The sequence below is a fragment of the Paralichthys olivaceus genome, chromosome 4 (genome assembly GCF_024713975.1).
Source record: "Paralichthys olivaceus isolate ysfri-2021 chromosome 4, ASM2471397v2, whole genome shotgun sequence".
NCBI classification, from domain to species: domain Eukaryota; kingdom Metazoa; phylum Chordata; class Actinopteri; order Pleuronectiformes; family Paralichthyidae; genus Paralichthys; species Paralichthys olivaceus.
Window position 1 is genome coordinate 23,088,229 of NC_091096.1, and position 19,963 is coordinate 23,108,191.

At 43.2% G+C, this 19,963-nt stretch overlaps 3 protein-coding genes across 3 annotated transcripts; all 3 read right to left on the bottom strand.

The window, feature by feature from the left end:
• Window positions 1-139: 139 nt before the first annotated feature.
• On the bottom strand, window positions 140-10,822 carry pptc7a (protein phosphatase targeting COQ7 a). The gene is made up of 6 exons (XM_020093753.2): window positions 9,772-10,822; window positions 7,930-8,109; window positions 5,853-6,051; window positions 3,509-3,632; window positions 3,279-3,408; window positions 140-2,303 (listed from the first exon to the last, which is right to left on the bottom strand). The coding sequence occupies exons 1-6, from the start codon at window positions 9,971-9,973 to the stop codon at window positions 2,245-2,247; spliced, it is 894 nt and encodes a 297-aa protein (XP_019949312.1). The 5' UTR covers window positions 9,974-10,822; the 3' UTR covers window positions 140-2,244.
• A 101-nt stretch (window positions 10,823-10,923) lies between these two features.
• Window positions 10,924-14,369, bottom strand: ppp1cc (protein phosphatase 1, catalytic subunit, gamma isozyme). The gene is made up of 7 exons (XM_020093752.2): window positions 13,938-14,369; window positions 13,402-13,533; window positions 13,023-13,253; window positions 12,742-12,846; window positions 12,273-12,496; window positions 11,872-12,006; window positions 10,924-11,595 (listed from the first exon to the last, which is right to left on the bottom strand). The coding sequence occupies exons 1-7, from the start codon at window positions 13,990-13,992 to the stop codon at window positions 11,506-11,508; spliced, it is 972 nt and encodes a 323-aa protein (XP_019949311.1). The 5' UTR covers window positions 13,993-14,369; the 3' UTR covers window positions 10,924-11,505.
• Window positions 14,370-15,714: 1,345 nt separating this feature from the next.
• Window positions 15,715-19,188, bottom strand: myl2b (myosin, light chain 2b, regulatory, cardiac, slow). Its single transcript, XM_020093756.2, has 7 exons — window positions 19,076-19,188; window positions 17,640-17,729; window positions 17,460-17,535; window positions 16,888-16,992; window positions 16,302-16,380; window positions 16,184-16,232; window positions 15,715-16,065 (listed from the first exon to the last, which is right to left on the bottom strand). Exons 1-7 carry the CDS (start codon window positions 19,076-19,078, stop codon window positions 15,961-15,963), a joined length of 507 nt encoding a protein of 168 aa, XP_019949315.1. The 5' UTR covers window positions 19,079-19,188; the 3' UTR covers window positions 15,715-15,960.
• Between the last annotated feature and the right edge of the window lie 775 nt (window positions 19,189-19,963).

A 19,963-nucleotide genomic window follows, 5' to 3' on the forward strand; every position in this document is an offset into this window, starting at 1 on the left:
GTTAAAAATTCAGCCTTAAAGGCATGTAGCCTGAGCCTGTGAGAAAATACCTCTTTGACGTACTTTTCAATGCTCTTGCATCAGATAGTCTTCTGAAAGCCACTTGATGCTGACCTCACATACACCAAACACAACTGGATAATAAATACTATACCCTTTATTCATATATTGTACAGATCTGAAAATGTTTCTTCACAGAGAACAGATCTGGATACAGTGGGGTCCATGCTGTGGTAGTAACAAAGTAGAGAGGGATGAAGTGGACGGGAGACAACAGGGAAGAGAGTCGGGGCAGGTACGAGTCAGGAATCAGGAACCACCAGGTTGACAGTGACACCGTCTGACTGGGAGAATTGCTTTGTAAAATCATTAAGGCTACTTAGATTGTCCTCAGTGCTTAAACAGTTCAAACTCACATTTTGAGCGTTAGCTGCTGCCTCTGCCCAAAACTCTTCCTTGTCAGTCAGCCTCATCTCACAGAGACGTCCGACTCTGCCGTCTCCCAGTGTGAACGTTTGACAGTGCAGGTTGTAAACAGTGATGTGAACGAGTTTCTAAAAGGGGTGATGGCTTTATCACAATTCCTAAGCTCCAGACAGAGCAGCAGGTTTCAAGGGAAAAACGGTTGAACATTGCTGTAGATGAAAACGCCCAGTGTTAAGACAGAAGGGCATGATGGGAAAAGCTGTTTCGTCTCTTATGGCTACTTTAACAGTTTCAGGCTCTGTACCTGCCTGACACAAGGTCGGGCATTTTAAAGAATTACGGACATTTCTGCCAGTATCACAAACACCTAATACAAGGCACATTATCATCATAACATTAAGAATAAATATGGATCTTCTAAAGAAATGTTTTTAAACTGTGGGTAAGAGCTGCAGTTAATGCAGAGTGCAAATCTGTGGTGATGTAATGGAAACACTATGACCGTTTTTCACGTGAAACCTGCAGTGACCTGACGTTATGAATGTGCTGCTGGAGCTCTACAGCAGAGAGGAGAGAGAAGAGGGGACCACACTGATTATGAACAGTTTCTAAAGCTACTGCAATGTGGTGATCAGTCCAAAGAATTCAACAACCCCACTGAACAGAGAGGTTACAAAAATACATTTGGTCACATGACCAACGTCCGCCGTGTCGAGCTTTTTGTCAGATACGCTTCTCAAGCTTGTGCGTTTTAAGGCTGCGAGACCAATTAAGCCCAGTGGATATGGAGAAGTCTGCAGCCTTGACATCCTTTTCATACACACCGACGAGCACATGAGTACATTCATCAACCAGAAAACATTCACACACACATTACATGTCATCACAACCAAGACTTCAGCAGCAGCTGGGATATTAAAGGGAGGGCATCAGTTTGACACAATATATATCTCCACAGGCTTCTCAACTAAAAAATATTCATCCCATGAAGTATCAAAATGTGTGCAAGTCGTGAATTCATTGGGCTGGAAAAGGCAGCTGCCGATCTTCTTCATGAAAACTTATTGGATCGACCTGCCTCAAGTAACTACCCACCCACGTAGAAACGTCACATACAATACTTTTTTTGCTAACTTTTACAAAACCTCTCAGAAACAGCACACAAGTCATATAATGTTATCTAACATATGCTCCCTGCACACACATACAAGGTTCCAGGCTCTTTGATGAACATCCACTTGCACAAGTCATCCCATTTCTTAAGCCCTAATTCTGCCCTTTCCTTTGCATTTCCATTTTTGACACTACTGGTGGACTGTTTCTTTTCCCTTCCGGCAGCCCAGCGTGTGGAGGCTGCTCCAACAGACTCACACCTTCCGTCTGGCTACATCTGCCACCCCCGTCTCTGAATCTCAACTGCCTCCCTGCCCAGAGAAAAGAGGAGTTATCCTCGTCGGACAGGATCCTCATCTCCCACATGCCTAACGTCTGCTTATCCCGGCCAATGGGATTATCCACTGAGCACTGCAAAGACGCCAACGCTGCAGCCGGGCCAAGTGGATGTGTCCCGCCTCTGCTCCTCTTTATACAGCAGCTCTGTGATGTACACCATCACAGTGCAGTGGGTGTGTAGTCAGGCTATTTTCTTCCTGCTCTCTTTCGAGGGTGGGGGGGTTGCCAGTTTGGGAGTTGAGGCAGAGCAGTACCAGCGGAGGTGGAGGAAAGCATCTGACGTTAGTCCTTCATCCTGACCAGCAGGAGTCAAAGCAGTTCATCACCTGCAGAGGCAGACGCCCCCCCGTCACAGCTCCATGCAGTCTAGTCGGTGTACTCTGCCACTATGGACAGCAGCACCGTGATGTCATCCGGCTTTCCTCCTAAAGAACAAAAAGCAGTGTCCTGTTAGGATGGTGCTCGTCATGTGTTGGTTTAACATTTCAAAACTAGAAAATATTCATGTCATGTGACATTTTCTACCTAATTGATGACATCACCTCAGATATCCCCTACACTTGCACCAATGATGGCAGAACTGGTTTCAGGTATTATGCACCTTTTAAATGGAATAAGTTGCAATCTGTCCCACAACTGCAGCTTTCGGCTACATCTACATTACTACGTTTTCATTTGAAAATGAATCAACTCGGCTACGCCTGGTGTCCACACTACTAGAGCCGCTGAAACAGAGAAGTTTGCAAACGCAAGTTTTAGTGCAGCGTTTTGGTCTGGATAGACAGACACGGAGATGTTTGGAAACGATGACACAGACACTAAAAAAACACTTTCTGACTGAGTCTTTTTTTCATGATGTGGTCTTATCTGAGTCGTCAGGCTCCTATCACATGATGCCCCTCCTGAACAAAACAACCGGCATCAGCCTCAGCTACCAGTGTAGAACGCAACATGGATCATCAACACAATACAAGAGTTTCTGACCCTGTTGTCTTTGCTAACAGCACTGTTGTGCAGTTTAATTCTGCATTTTACAGTGATACAACTGTTGACATGTGCAGGAGGCAAACTTTTATTCAGGCAATCTGTGACAATTCCTGTTGCAGATTGTTATAAACTTACAGTTTACACCAGAATGCCCAAGGAATGTCAATGTGATATGGCGGAGATTAAAACACACGTGTGGAAAGAGATCGTTTTAGTTTGAAAATACCATTTTGGACGTAGTCTTAGGTTCCCTTTGGTGATTTGAAATCTTTGTTATCCGATGGTTTTCATGATTCTCCAAATTAAGTCCTTGTTGCTTCTATCGATCAACTCTTTGTTGTATTAATTTGCTGCTCGAGAACGTCTCCTGTTCTCAGGTGTCTTAAAAATGAGATCAGACCTGAGACACTCACCTCTTACATTCAGTCCATTGTCACAGGCAAACTGTGCGAAAGGCGACATGTAGTTGGGGTCATATGCCAGAACATGGGCCTGCTCTGCAATGCTGCGGGCCGTCTGCTGGATGCTCTCGTAATTTGAGTTCTGAGGAGCAAAAAAAAAAAAAAAAACAACGTGGCGTGACGTTTGTATTCCAGACATATTTTTGATTCCACTCCCACCTGCAAACTAGTTTGGGACTTGCCTTGAGCTTCTTCAGCTCCTGCAGGATCATGTAGTCAGGCATGTTGTCGAAGAGCCCGTCGGTGGCGGTGAGGATGATGTCGCCGAGCTGGACATCAAAGGAGGAGCTGTCTGCAGCGTCAGGGCTGAAGGCGAGGACACAATAGAGTCAGGCAGAGATCACATGCAATACTTTTTATAATTTTTTTTCTCCCAGGAAATCTGTCCCATTGGGCCTGATAGAGTAACATGAGCTTCTGACACGGCTTCTCTTATTCTGAGGAAATGCAGGTTACTCTACCCCACAGTAGAATGTACTGACACCCTAAGGCTAACCTCCCACTTGCTGCAGATATTCCACCTTGGCTGTGGAAACTTAATCACATGCTGAATGAGGATAAAGTCAGGAATCCTCACATGACAGTTTTGGAAAGAACACCCAGGTCCAATAAAAGGTGCTATCTTCCATTATGATGACGGGAGCAACAAACATATAAAGGCAGGAACCAAGTTAGTCTGCCAGTGTCAGGTTTGCTTCTAGGAAAATGCCCTGACCCTGCTGCACAGCCCCTCATCAGTCACGAATGTCATTCATTACAAATTGCATCAAGGCACATGGAGCCACAGCTCTAAAAACAGCCTGTCCTGTGATTCTGGTGAAGCTGAACTGCAGCTCGGACAATAAAAACAAAAAAACTTCCCCCTGCAGGCAGGTGAAGTCACAGAACGGGACTATTGCACACACTGTATGGTATACAGAGTGAGACGTGCATGTTGAATTAGAAGAAATATTAAAAATTGATAGCTGATGCAGTTCTGATGTGTTCCACCTGCTCAACCGTGATTGGTCAAACTACAAACAGAACCCTAAAGTCTCTTGCCTACAGAGTCTCCATATTCACATGCAGAATCTATTTATAATTTTAGAACGTTGGACAAGATGGAGAATATCCCTTGTAAGTTTATACATTTTATGAGCAGCTGAATTAGCGTCTGCATTTGTCATCTATTGTTAAACCTGTCACTGAGCCAAAGTCACTTGTGACTCAAATGTTCTCAAAACACAGATAATTACACTGATAGATCTGGAATGTTTTGGAAAATCTGGTTTGGATGGAAATAGAAACCAGGCTTTGAGTTTTAGTCTTCTTTGTTTTACTCAAGATTTGGCATTTTTCAGCATGATCATAATAAACACAGAGCTGCAGTGGTGTCTGATTTTAAATCCTAACAAGAAGATTTAATTAATTAATTAATGCACTTCAGTTTTGACCCTTGGATTCTACTTTTGGCTGCTCTGTTAGTGATCTCAGACTGGAAGCTTAATCTGCTCTTGCGCTAAATCCTTCAACCAAATGACTAAAACACAAAAATGAAAGAACCACATTAAATCCACGACAGCCAGTGAAACTCATTGTGCACCAGCTGAAAGTAAACAGGGCCATTTACAAGAAATCTAAATGAACGCTTGACACAAAGTTCTCGTTCATCTTCCGTCAGTTTATGAGAAAACACTTTTAAAAGAGGCTCAAAATAATGAACCTGAATTAAAGACAGAGTTAATGAAAAGGTGTGTCGGCTGGTGCAGGATTGGCTGCAGCCTCGTCGCTTGGCCCGTGATGCCACACAGACTTTAACCAGGGTAAGAGGGAAAGCTTGGCAAACATCCAGCAGCTGCCCTGCTGACTACTGCTGCCGCTTGGCACACCACACCAACGAGACACGGCAGCACGTGGCCCCGACACACTGCTGCCCTCAGCTCCACACAGTGCAGCAGTGTCGCTGCTTTCACTTCACACTGCTGCATGTGAGAGACTGAATGTTCTGCAGGGCAGTTTACTGCAGATAAGAGTCTTTGTCTTTGTGTGCACGTGATGTGTGTTGTTAGAGCGATGTGTTGGGCTTTATCACATCTGCTGTGCTGAATGCGTGTATGATCTGCTATCCATCCTCTGTTCAATTAGGTACATGCGCTCCTCCTGCCTGTGCTGTCCCCAAAGCCGCTTGCAGACATGCACTGAACTCTGGATAATCTCCTGAGGGGCTGTCTGTGACAAAGCAAATGTCTGAGAGACAGGCTACTGCAGGCCCCCTGGTAAAAACACAGCAGAAGATCCTCCGGAGGATTCACAGAGAATGGACGTGTTGATGAAATTTAACAGACGACAGACACAAAACTGCACAAAACAACAATACAAAGACCTCAGGATGAAAAAGTGGTCGACACCAACAAAGATGACAAGGCCAAACCCCACTGTGCGAACATTCTCACAAGTTCCTGTCTGAGAACAGCTCAAGGGACCAAGTTCAGCTCAGTTGGGACAACAGCAGATGCAGGGGCAGTCCCCCCCTGTCGGGTGTCTCACCTGTCACTGAGGACGGCGCCCTCAGCTCCGGGGGGAGCGATGGACAGCTGGAAGGGCGTGTTGAAGTAGTGCTGCTGCTCGTCTGAGCGGTGGACCACCTCCCCTTCCCGCACCACCAGGAAGCCTGAGTCTCCCAGGTTGGCTGTGTGCAACTGGTGACTGTGTCGGTCCAAAACCACGATGCAGGCTGTGCTACTACCTGCAGACATGAAGCACACACACTTATTTCTTCTCGATTTCAATGCAAAGGTTGGAAATCTACTAAAATGCAAATGTAATCATCATCATCATCATCATTGGCAGGATATAGGTGATTTTAACAACTGAAAAACATTAATGAGAAATCCAAAAGGCACTGGAAAAATGTGTGTGTGGTTTTAAAATTAGAAGAGATTAACCAGTATTATCATGCACTCACTGCTTCTCCTTGTGACAAGTCAAAACATCTATTCAAATTAGGGGTTTCTTCCTCTCTTCTTAAAAAACAGCTGTCATACGCTATAAAGAGCATGCCAAAGCAACAGACAGCAACAGACCCCTAATCTTGAAGCCTTTATGGCCAATCAGAGGCAGAACATTAAGTTATTTACGCTTTCAGTTGGCTGACAACAATGACCTTACAAGTCAGAGGCTCTTTTTATCCCGTCTACATGACAACACTGAAAATGGTTTCAAATAATCTTCACCCTGATGGATTTTTGCAGGAGCTCAATTCTCACTGACCTCAAACACAGTTTGTGTGCTGCAGACCTGTGTACATGTGAAAAGGGCCCAATTAAAATATGCATGGTTGTATAACAGAAGAATTATCCTCTAGCAACAACTTGTTCCTGGGAGACTATGTGGATGGGGGGAAGCACTCTCTGGAAATCATTTGACTGCAGCTGGCCTTCAAAATAAAATGATCTGAAGGAGGTTTTCTTTCCTATCAACAAAGAATACAATAGCCCAAAAATATCTGTGATCTAAACTTTCATGAAAAGGTAAAAATGAAAATAAACACCAACTTTTCCTCTTCTTGATTTTCTACAGTTCATCAGGGAGATGCTTATCTAAAGTGCATTAGGAAGACTGATGACTGAGGTTAGACTGAATACACAAACTTGACTTATAATAAGCAGTTCTTATTATTTTTGTGAGTTCCAACATCTGGGAGATGGTGAGGAGGAGACATGAGCTTGTGGAGCAGACGGACAGCGTGCTGCCACACCCTGCTGCTGATTCATCTGGCACGCCGAAATATGCTCTCTGGGATCGACCTTCAAAACCTCTCACGCACGGTGACTCACTCTGTCGTCTCCTCTGTTTTCCCTCCAGCAGTACAATTACACACGCCGCCAGTCTCAAGAACGTTCCCTCGGCTGTGAAGTTAGCAGCACAATGCAGTGTTGTTTCCCCTCACATGTGATAACGGGGTGGAAAAGTACTGAAACTCACAAGGACAGAGCGCTGGTAGTAAAACAACACTCCTTCAGCTGATGCTACGTGTTTGAGCATGCTTTGTTGTCGGGAAGTGCCGCAAAGGAGGAAAGGGATCGTGGAAGTGAACTGCAAGGGGCAGGCCGGGACTCGGGACATTCCCAGGGTGTCTTAATCGGATCTGGCTGTTCTCTGAGTCATGTAGCAAAAATCTCCATCCAGCCACCACTAATCTGAACAGATGGAAGTAAACAACCCAACTCCAAGTAGTGAACTCCAACCACATGGAAAATGCACCGTTTCATAGGCAGGCATCGGTTGGCATGCATAGTCCAGCAGAGTGTATGGCTCAGGAGTCTCTATATGAGTTTAGTGAGCATTTAAACCAGGTGAACGATACCGAGGGGGATAACAAGAAGTCTGTGGTCCACTGAATACATGTCTAAAACGAATGCTTCAGAAAAGGAGACCTGAGCAGCCTTGGAAACTGTATTGACTCAAGACAGTGTACATGTACCAGGACATACTTACAGGTTAGGAGCAGGAAAACATCTATTCTCAGAAACATTGAGTGTTTCAGTCCTCTAAACTTTAATGTGCTTTAAAACTCATTTTAAGTGGACACCAAACATCATGTGCTTCCAGTGGCTTCACTCACCCAGCAGTGGCACTTTGTTCTGCAGCAGCTCGTAGTAGCTGGTCGTGAGGACTCCCACGGGGTTGCTGGGAACGAAGCGACCTTCCTTCACCAGTCTCTCACATGTCTTCATCAGCGTACCCGAAAACTGTGACGGGTCCACGCCGTAGTCTCGCCAGCCACCCACCCCATCTGCCACACCTAAAGAAAATAAAAAGTGCACATATATTCAATGTCAGCAACAAATATTTTCCTCCTATTTTCAAAACCCAGCTTCCATCATTCCGTCATATATTTTACACAATGCTGGATGTTGATCCCCCACAGAGAACCAAATGTTCCCATTGAGACAGTAAAGATTTGAAGAGTACATGAATGAGTACAGTAAGTGTTTTTTACATTCCTCTGACTAGTTTCACAAGAGACACAAGAAGGATTCCACGCAGCTGCACAACACAGATAAACAACAGGAACTTCCACAGTACACAAAAAACTTTTCTTAAAATAAGGAACCACCTGCATCAGTCAGTTACTCTGACCTGTCGTGCTTTCAGTTAATTCTGGTAATGTTATAAAGTCCCACTGGTGGGTTATTTCAAGCAATTAGAAGCCACTTTATCTTTTTTGCATTTCAGGCTCACAAATAACATTCATCTCTCACACTCTCCTGTTACATAAAAAACCCTGCACCCTTAGCTAATAGCAGAAATTTCATAATTGAAGCCCTCGTCTATTTTTTTTTTTTATACAGAAGCATGTTCTCAAGGTTTAACTGTCTGATTTGTAGGTTAATAGGCTCACACGTTCCCAGAGGAGCCTTTAGCCAGGTCCAAGATTTTCCTAGAAAGGAAACTTTAGTCTCATTACTTGCGGGACGCCAGCATCTGCCTCATTGACCATACAAGGATGGCCCACTGCATCTACTCAGCCTGTGGCAGAATGCAGCAGAGAGCCAGGCCTGTCAGTAGAGCAGACATGTAACTTTGTAACTCATCCAAGTCTTGACTAACTCACTGTGCAGAGATGTAAAGTAGATTTGCAGAGATATTACATAGTTGTGATATGAGACTGAAGGCTTCAGTAGATTAATCTTAGATCAACCATTAATAATGCACACTTTACCGACTTGGATAGTTTTTGTTTACTGAGACATCTGGTGTGAGAGCTTCAGGTTTGTTTATTACAAATGTATCTCTGTGATGGAGGTAATCAATACTGAGCAAAACAACTGTGGAGTGATGTTGGCAGTAGAGAATAGAATAGAATCCCTTAACTCTCATTGTTAATTGTACAATGAAATTTGCTGTACATCTCCCAAATCTTCAAAAGATAAGGGACAACAACAAATAATCAATCATAGAGATATATGTATATATTAGTTAAAGCTGGTGCAATAGTGCATGATTGTATTGGACAGTGAGCGGGGTAAAAATAGTATTGCACGTTAATTTTATGCACAACTTCATGTATCGATTAACTGACAAAAAACCCATTAGGGCCTTAACGCAGACAACACTAACTCATCTTGTTCCTGGGAACACAACTGTGTGTATGCATTTTCAATCACTGTGTACTTACAGTGTGATGATTGTATTGTATATTTTAGTGCGTAGGGTTTAATCACAGAACCCTGTGCTTCACCCGTCGCTTCCCACACAAGTAGGAGCATCTGTGGTCTTTAGATAACATTTAATTTGATATCATCTTTCAAGGGCCACACTAAATTAATGGACACGGATCACACTAACATGTTTAGTACAAGGTGAGCTGGAGGTGATGACCTTTGACCCGTCCTTCCCTTCACAGTTTTACCACAGAGTGATGTCCCCTGTCCCCACAGCGAACCGGACGAAGACAACTCACCCAGAACATCTGCGGATCTGTGTCGGGCGATGAAGCACGCGTCGTCCCCGTAGCACATGCCTTTTTTCAGGATGCCTTTCCGGAAGTCCTTCCCGAAGCCGCAGCTGGCCGTCACCAGGCTGTAGTCTCGGCTGTCAGTCTGAGAGAGTCCGCCGATGACAGCTCTGGCCACCAGTCTCCCGTACGACAGCACGGACAACATCCCCCCCCCACCCCCCGACAAACCACCAGCACACCGCCGAGCTAGCTAGCGAGCAGCCCCTGCTAGCTCAGCGTCGATGGGGAGCGCAGTGTTTTGTCTCGAGCTAACCCGCTAACCAGGCTGGAGGATGCGCGACACACGCCGACAGCAGCCGCCACGCACCGAGGCGACGAGCCGTCTTCCCCCTGGCGGAGTAAACACGAGCCGCGGGGGAGCGTCACACAAACACCGCGAGGATCTCAGAGGAAGCAGGCGCCCGGTCCGCTCCAGAAGAGCCATAGGTGCTGGTTCTCCATAGCCACGCTGTGTGCTCAGCCTCTGGGTCTCACTCACCGTCCTGCCCTCACCTCTGTTTCTCTTTCTCTCGCTCTCCCTCTTTCTCTCTCTCGGGTCTTGTGACTGCTGTGACGACACAACGTTACGCAACCCACGTTTCCTTATAAGGAAGTGACACATTCAGTCGCATCTCCTGCACAGGTTATAAAACCCCTGAGGTGTGAGGGGGACAATGAAAGAGAACAGTTTGAAAAAGAGGGGAACACAGGACAAAAGAAAACAGGTCGTTCCAGAAAAACAACACAAATATCTTTTCTTGGATAATCTGCCGATTTAACAGTGTGGATTGTACGTTGACAGACGGGGGAGCCCCTTCTGACATGATGTTCAGTCCACTGTTATTATTTTGTAACAGAATATCTGTTACAGGTTATTACTGCTACTGTGTCTTGTCTGTTATTATAATTACTTGTCATTTAATCTGAAAAACAAAATCAATTTTTAAATTCCTGTTTTGTGTGCCACGCTGTTGTTGGCGGGTTTTGTTTGTCAGATCTAAGATTAAAAAATGTGAAAAAAGGGTTCTGATTACTCAAACATTGCAGCTTGGTCTTGATGAATTGTTATAAAAAAAGCAAAATGTTTTAGGAACAAGAAAGACACCCAGATACCAGTTTCCCCCTAAAATACACTCAAAGTTTATTAGAAAGATTTAGACATTACAAGAGTGCTTTCTTATTCATTAATTTAGCACAAGACTTGTTTAAAAATGTGATGATGCATTGTGAAGTCAATGTTCTACAACAGACTAAAATAACTGTAAATAATGTTTTATAGAAGTAAACAGGTGTTTGTGACTTTCCCCAATGGGTTTTTATAACCTTTAATACACTTTATTAAGAATGAGAAAAAAGGTGACAAACAAATAAAATATGAAACAAACTGGAAAAATTGTGCACAGCTTCAAACAAGGCATTCCTGTGCATAAGTAGCCATATTGTTATATTTTTCCTGATTGAACAGTCATATGTGGCAAAGACTAGCTGCAAAATGGAGTGCAAAACACCTGAGGTTTTCATGGTGACATATCAATTTACCCCTGTGGACAAAACAACAAAAATATTTTGCTTCCATCGTGTAGGAGTGGCTATCTTTTCAGTATTGGCAGCATGAAGGATAACCAATCCTTCGAATGCAGAAGACGAAAGCAGAACAGAGGAGTGAGACTCCGGACATTTGCCTCCACACCCGGCCCCTCATTTCTTGGCTTGCTTGGTGACCATGTTGCGAGGTGGAGTTACGGGACGGCTGCCGTTGGGCTTCTTCTTCTCAGCTGGTTTCAAAATCTACAAAAGAATACAGAGTTGAGGATACCGGGATTCAAATGAGATTCTGAGAAAAAAACATTGTGCTATGCATTTTTACATTTCTGAATGATAAAAATAATTATAAAAAAGGACAAATTGATCATAAAATAACTGCATTCCAATTAGTGAGGACAAGTGTTATTTTGACCTTATGCAACATTTTCTTAATTTTTAGTTTTTCTTCTTTTTTTAAATTAATGTTATATGAGCAGTTGAGCTATATTTTGACCAATGATGCACAAGCAGAGACATCACCTGAAAAGAGCACATGAGAGTCTCATCCACACTCATCATAGCACCAGCATTGTCAAACTCCCCACAGTAGTTGGGTGCTGAGAACAAAGTGACAAGCTGCCTCTTTGCAAAAAATTCATAGCCATCCTCAACAACCTGAGGGTGAGAGAAGAATAGAAAAGACAGGTTACATGAATCAGAAGGTGTTCTTAGTGCCAGACAAAATCATGTGGGTTTTTTTCTAGCCTTAACTCTCTTCCAGTCTTGGAAACAATGTCTTGTGAAAACAGTGTGTGTAGAGTTCTTTGCACAATGTGTGACATCTTGCTTTCCAAGTGTATCAGTGTCCAATGACCCACCATAACAGAGCCACGTTACATAATCACATTACTGTTTACAATGGAAAAGAGGATTGCAATTACCTGATGAGCACGACAGATCAGATCAAGATCATGTTTATGCAAAAACTTGGCCACCACCTCTGAGCCAAAGGTAAAAGATACACCTCTGTCATTCTCTCCCCAGCCCAATACATCCTTGTCTGGATCAGACCAGAGCAGATCGCAAAGCAGACCCTGGTCAGGCACGTCAGTGGGGCGCATGATGCGTCTGATCTGCTCCATGGACTGAAGGTCAGGTGACAGTCCTAAATGGAACAGCAGGGAAAGAACAAATAAACACACTGATATTGAGGTCAGTACCCATCACACGTGGGTGAAGCCTACGTCAACTCAAAAACTGCAAAACAGCATTACTGAAGGACAAATAAGAACAGCTGACGGCAAAGGGTCAAAGTTTGTGCAGGAAACTAAACCCAGTAGAAGTACTGTAAATATGGGGAGAGAAAAAAAATTCCAACAACAACCCAAAAAAAAGAAACCAGGAACCCACCTCCGTGGCAGCAAAAGATCTTCTCATCAACAATGGCGGCGATAGGGAGGCAGTTAAAACAATCTGTGAAGGTCTTCCAGAGTTTGATGTTGTACCTTCTTTTACCTAAAACATCAAGACAACAAAACAATTCTTCATATATCATAACAATACTACCACTTCTTCCACTAATGTTGCATATGTGTTACGCCATTAAGACTTCTATATATTTTCTTATAGGTGCACTTGAGAAACATAAAAATCAAACATTTTAGTCAGTGACTTCAGTGAATCTTACTCACACTCATCATAGAAGCCATATATTCTGTTGATTGAAGCACACTCATGGTTTCCCCTCAGCAGGAAGAAGTTCTCAGGGTATTTAATTTTGTAGGCCAGCAGAAGACAGATGGTTTCCAGAGACTGCTTCCCCCTGTCCACGTAGTCGCCCAAGAACAGGTAGTTGCTTTCTGGAGGGAAGCCTCCATACTCAAACAGCCTCAGCAGATCATAGTATTGCCCGTGGATGTCACCTAGAAGCACATGGATAACTGTATACATCTACAGCGGCAAACTGAATTACTCACAGTTGTCTTATGAGTAGTAATTTGTAATTGTCTCCTTTGGGAATGAAACCATTCTTTTCTGATGGACACACGTGTACATACAAACCATACATACCACAGATCTTGAGCGGGGCCTCCAGCTCCAGGAGGATGGGTTGACTGAGGAAGATCTCCCTGGACTTGAGGCACAACCCGCGGATCTCGTTCTCCTGGAGCTGCACATTCTTGCCAGGCTTCGCTCCTCTGACTGCGGCACGACAACAAACAAAAGTCAGCACGCACGTCGAGCTGAACACGGACGCAGCTGCAGTTCACACCGCCTGGTACACAGCAGCTCCAGACGGACTGTGGTCACACAGCGAGCTACACGAGGCGCCTGACTGCGCAGTGCTAGTGTGAGTGTGTGTGTGAAAGTGTAATGCAGTGTGTATTACACCGCGTAGATTCCGTGTCATCAGAAAACACTCACGTTAACATCCCAGAGACACGTTAATGTTCAAAGTGACGTTAGCAGTGTAGAGTAATAAACAACGTTAGCTGGCTAATGGCTACTGATTCCACACAAATGTTGACAAACATGCGCCAGTGGGGCTTTAGCCGCTGTTAGCGCCTGTCACCGCAGCGTGCTAACCCCCCACCACATCCTCTTACCTTCTAAGAGACGCTGGATGATACTGTCTATGTTCAGCTTGTCAACATCGGCCATCGCAACGCTGGAGTCGAATGTGGGTCTTGGCGTTAACACAGTGGTGATGGCTAGTCCGCTAGCTATCCGAGCATTAGCTACCTGACGTTAGCTTCGGCTGAGGGTGAAGATGTGGATGTGACCCCTGCTGCTGTTTCAGCCGCTCGTCGACGCTTTGGACAAACTAATCATCTACTAAAACATCGCACTTTCAAAAAAACATCCGCATCCAACGTTGTTGTTTTTTTGGAGCGAAGCGGGGACTGAAATCATGAACGTCAGGCGAACTAGCCGCGAGCTAGCGATGGTGTCCCCTCTGTTTTTCTCTGCCGCACCTTGTACCAGCTTCAAGGAGGCTGCTGCTGCTGCTGCTCCGCTGCTGCCCCCTGCTGGTCTGGATGGAGAGAGGCGTCTCCAGCTCAGAAGACAAGGTGCGTTTACAGTGAGGTATTAGTATTCATATAATATACTCATATGATATACTCATATAATATATTCAAATAAAATACTCATATAATTTATTCATATAATATACTCATATAATATATTCAAATAAAATACTCATATAATATATTCAAATAAAATACTCATATAATATATTCATATAAAATACTCATTTAATATATTCATATAATCCTCCTAAATGGCTGATTAGCGACAGCACCATTTATAAGCACATTCTTATTATTATCTTGATTATTATTAAACAGGTCTCTTTCACCTTGACATTTTATCATGTGCAGCAATCATCTAAAATGTATTGTATGTAAAGTTTGAGTATTTTACAGTGACTTCATGGCACTGGCTTGTATAACATTACATGTATAACAGATAAAAAAAAGTTTTCCCTTGAACAAAGTCTCCATTACAAACCTGCTGATGGACATTATTTCAGTTGTGAAAAAGAGATCTTCTTCAGTTCAATTGATCAAGTCCCTAAAACAGAAATAGCACCGTCACCGAGATCAATTCTGTAAGCCTTTAGCTTAGTGCAGCCAAACTTCAGTTGCTGGTTAATGAGGTAAACTACTCCCTTCGTCCCTTTCTTTAAGAGACATTTCACCTTTATGATTGGACAGTTACAGGCTCAGATATCTTTCATTTTTAACATATGCATATGTAGCAAAGTCACGCTTTATACTTATTACTCTACTCTTGACCCTGGGACAAAGAGACTTGTAGCCGCTGAGCTCCACTGCTCTGCACTATGGTCGAGCACTGCACAGTCAGCACCGCACTAAAACTCAAATGACTAATTAAATATCACTACTGGAAAGGTTTTTCTGCTGTAACTATGGTAAGTAAATCCACACACAAATCTGTCTTCATGGGGTCAAGAGGAAAAGTTATTGTTTCTCACCCTGGGAGCAGAAGACCTCCTCATAGGTCTGCATGGTTACATTCTTAGCCAATGAAAACCTACCTTGTCATCAAAACTTCATAGTTAGCACAACTATGCACTACTGGTCGATAGTGATACAAACCCTCAAATCTTCTGTTGTTTTTTGATGACATTAACCTTTTAACTCCCTTTTACTGCCGAGGTTTGTATCACAAATGCAAGTTTTAAAAAAGCCAGAGCTTTAAGTGTGTAAATCTTTGCAGATATCTTCATAAGTGCCGCTGACACCCAAATGTGCAGTGCTGTGAAACTAAAATTCCCCCATCAATACAAATCCTCATTTCCTGAATCTATTCAGTGAAAAATACCTCATAGCAGGTCTGATGAAGACATATTAAACATTTTACTTTTCACATAAAACTTTAATTTCACCCAGTACATATCAAGCAATTATTTATATATAGTACAATAATACTCACAAACATACATATAGTAATATGTAATCAACAGACTATTAATAGTTCTGGAAATGAAATAGTTGAATGTGAATTTTCTGCTGTGTGCCTGTGTGCTCCCTCACATATATCTTGGCACAAACATGACACATTGATTTTAATGTCCGGAGGGAAATCTCAGAGATAACTTCTCTATTCTTGGTCTTTTTCTTCACCATGTGTGATGACATACACCAGGTTTTTGTAGTCCAGGTTTCCGGCTACATCTGGAGGGAAAGCTGCAAACATCTGTTCCATCTGTGGGTAGGAAATAATTAAAAAAAATCATTATTTTTACCGACTAAATAAAAAGAAAATAAATAAGAAATAGAAAATGAAGAAATACAAATGCTGCTGTCAGACGTAGATCACTTACCTCTTCAGGGGAGAACCTGTCTGCCTGTGTCGTCAGCATCTCTGTGACACTGTGAAGGAAAGCAGTGATGAGCAGAAGGAACATTCACCCCCCCCTCCTCATCATAGCTGTTACTCACAACTCTTTCTTAAACGTTCCTTTTCCTTCCGGATCGAAGACTTTGAAAGCGTTCAGAATGGTCTCCTCTGGGTCAGCACCTAAAGACGCACGGCTCAGAGTTCAATGAAAATCAAAACAAAGGTACATTTCCTATAATCGCCATGGCCCAGCTGTCAGTGTATTAGGAACACCTAGCTAATGCTAATGTAACCTATCACAACGATCAAGTAATAAATCCTCCCTTCCTGATTGTTAGAATGTCTGTGTTATGTTGACAGCTGTTTCTATTCATTTGTCCACAGGGTCAGGCAGGGTCTCTGGAGCCTTATCAGGAGTCCATTGTTTGAGCAACATACTGGAAGAAACCTGTGTCCCCCTATGTAAAGGCATGGCCTAGTGCTCATTGTGGGAACTGTTGGGTTTCTCTAAGATTTTAAGGTCTTGACCTTCTATGTAAAGTGCCTTGAGATAATGTATATTATGATTTGGCGCTATACAAATCAAATTGAATTGAATTAAATTAGACTACATTAGTTTTAGCAACCTGATAAACCGACAACTGACGGTATAATTATGTTCTGGACTGTGCAGCACTCCCAGCTCACCTTTTAGTTTCTCTCCAAACATGGTGAGGAAGACAGTGAAGTTAATCGGCCCTGGTGCCTCCTTCAGCATCTCATCAATCTCCTCTTGCTTGACATTTAAACGGCCTAGACAAGGATGGCAGACAAGGTGGAGCAGACTTTAAGGGCTGCAGCCATTGATCATATCCATCATTACATATTCTGCTGCTTATTTTATAAATGATTTAGTCATTAAATACTACAACTAATACAACTACTATTACTACAACAATAATAATACTAATACAAAGTCATAAAATTGTACACAGTCATAGATATTGGTCTCCTAAATATGCCAGATTTTTTTCATTAAGATCCATGAATTTTTTAAAGGTTTCTGAAGCCCAGTATCAGTCCAGATCCAAAGCCAATTCAATCTATTTTCACATTAGACAAGGAAAACTACTATTGCTCACATTTGAGAAACTAGAAGTGGTGAATGATTGACTTTTCAAAACATTATTGGACATATCAAAATAGTTTCACAGTTTGGTACATGTGTGTGAAAATATAACAGAGTGAAATCCCACAACAGAAAAGACTGATGATCCTACCTAAAGCTGCAAACGTGTCTCTCAGGTCATTCTTGTCAATGAAACCGTCTCTGTTTTGGTCCATGATGGTGAAAGCCTGCAGAGGTCATTAGGTGTTACATGTTGTTTCTCCAGTAAGTATTCACCACACAGGGAAGGGATCAAACTCCATGAAAGAAAACATTTGGCGGGGGCACTAACTTCTTTGAACTCCTGGATCTGGGCCTGTTCAAACATGGAGAAGACGTTGGAGCTTCCCCCCTCCGCTCTCTTCTTCGCTTTCTTGGGCGCCTGCAGGGTTCGACAGCTCTAATTACATCCAATACTGATGGCACAATCATCACCTGGCTCTGGCTTCACTCATTATCGGTTTTTACTGTGACACATGCGCTTATGATAACGAGCCAATGATCTGCAAACTTACCGCAGGGTTGGGGGGCATTAATTGCTCGACAGGCGAGGTTTATACAGACACGCATTTCATTAGGGAGGATTACAAACACTGTCAGTTTGTTATGGAAATATTTACTCAAGCCTCCAATATTTTGTGAGAATGCAGACTAAGCCTGGGGAGGGTGTGGTCCGCTGCTCTGCTCTCCTACTGTCCCAGGATCACATGAGGGATTATTCTGTGGGGCCTGGGTGATGACAGGATGGTACACTGTGGCTTGTTTGATCAAAAATCCCTCAGAGGCGAGGATTATGTTGATCTATTTACATGACTGCCAAGGAAGTGTGAAAAACAGTCTGAGGGGATGCGGAGCACTGACACCACACTGCTTGGATTCGCGGGCCTCTCGACAGCTGCTGTCTAACCCTCGTTGTGGATTAGCTCTCGAGCAGTTGTGTATCTGGTGGACGGGACCTTATTATTTCTTTATTTTGTTTTAAGAGGATTCGTGCAATCATGGGATGAGAGGCAGAGTTCTGCTGTTTCTTGGTGTGGCTCAGTGCAGATCATGAGACCAACATGAACTTTAATGTTCTAAATAAATGCGATTTTTGTTGTTGCCTCTCACTTTCTCTGCTCTTCTCTTGTCTCCTCTCTTCTCCTTTCCTTTCCTGTCCATTCGCCTCATTATTTCCCCCCCTTCCTCTCCTCCTCTCCTCTCTCCTAACCTCCTGATCTCTTTTTGTTTCTTCTCCTCTCCTGCCCTTTCTCTCATTGTTTCCTCTCCTTTCCTCTGCTCTCCCTGTTTTTCCTCTCGTTCCCCATTCTGTCTCTCATTCCCCTCTCTGTTCCTTTTCCCTCTCCTCTCCTTGTTTCCTTCCCTCCATTCTCCACGCCACAGTTACACACTGATTTTTAAAATTTCATCATTGTGAGTGGACAAAAATAATCAATAACTTGTCAATAGGACGACTGGAGTACTGTCCTATTGATGGGGTTTTGCTGATCTGTATTCTGTGCATAAGCATATTGACATGGAATGTATTGATTCATTATCAATGGTGTGAGTAGAGCAAAATGTACAATTCATCAAAACATATCATATACAGAATACAATATATTGTATTCTGTATATAAAATGATTTATAAATAACTAACAATAAGCATGCAGTAGAAACAGAGTGTCTTTATAGTGTGGTGATACTGTAAATAAAATGCAGTGACGATGAGATCTGTGTCCACTCACCATACTTCTGTGGTAGCTGGATGAGGACCGATCAGTATCCCTGCTGCTTTATGATGGAGCAACACACGAAACAAGGGGTAGATATACTGACCCCTCCACCCTCTATAATGTCGCATGCTTGACGACTATAAATACTCCATGCCTTCTTTGGGTAGAGACCCAGGTAAAGAGGACTACCCCTCACCCCTGCTATGCACCCACCATTGTCTGAGTTCATGAGATTTAGGGATAATAGCCAAACACATGCCCCATTACTGAGACCCAAGAATAACAACAGGACATAGCTCTGGCTCAGGAAGGACAGTTGTTTTTGAGACTGACCGTCGCACTTGATGGGATCCATCATCCAGCTGTCCTGTCAGAGCTCCACTGGGACAGAAGCTTTGCCCTGATGGGAGCTGCTGTTTCTTGGTAGCACAGTGAATGGAAATGTTAGCCAAAGCTGACTGAGCCCTGGTAAGACTTTTCATAGACAGCGTGTCATACTATGCTGTGGAAAATGTTAGTGGGCAGCATTGTTCTTATGATAATGAACAATGTTTAGTTTTCCACTTTGGTTGTACAGTTATTATCCAGTAAAGTGTCACACATGTTCTGTGTAATGTAATAAACATGACCTGGTTCAGAACACAGAACCATCTGTGGCTGAGTGTATGAAGGGACAGTTTGGTGACAACAGTGAACACATGTAGTGGAGCATGTGAAGAGTCAATAACAGAAAGAGGTGTATCTACAGGTCCAATCCCAAATGTATTACCAGAGCAGCACCTGTTCTAAACTGCCTGTTTGATGGCCTATGTTACTATGTTTCATTCTCTAAACAGAACTGGGAGCTGGCAAAACAACTTTATCGAATCAATCACGTAGTTGACAGAACTTGTTCAACTG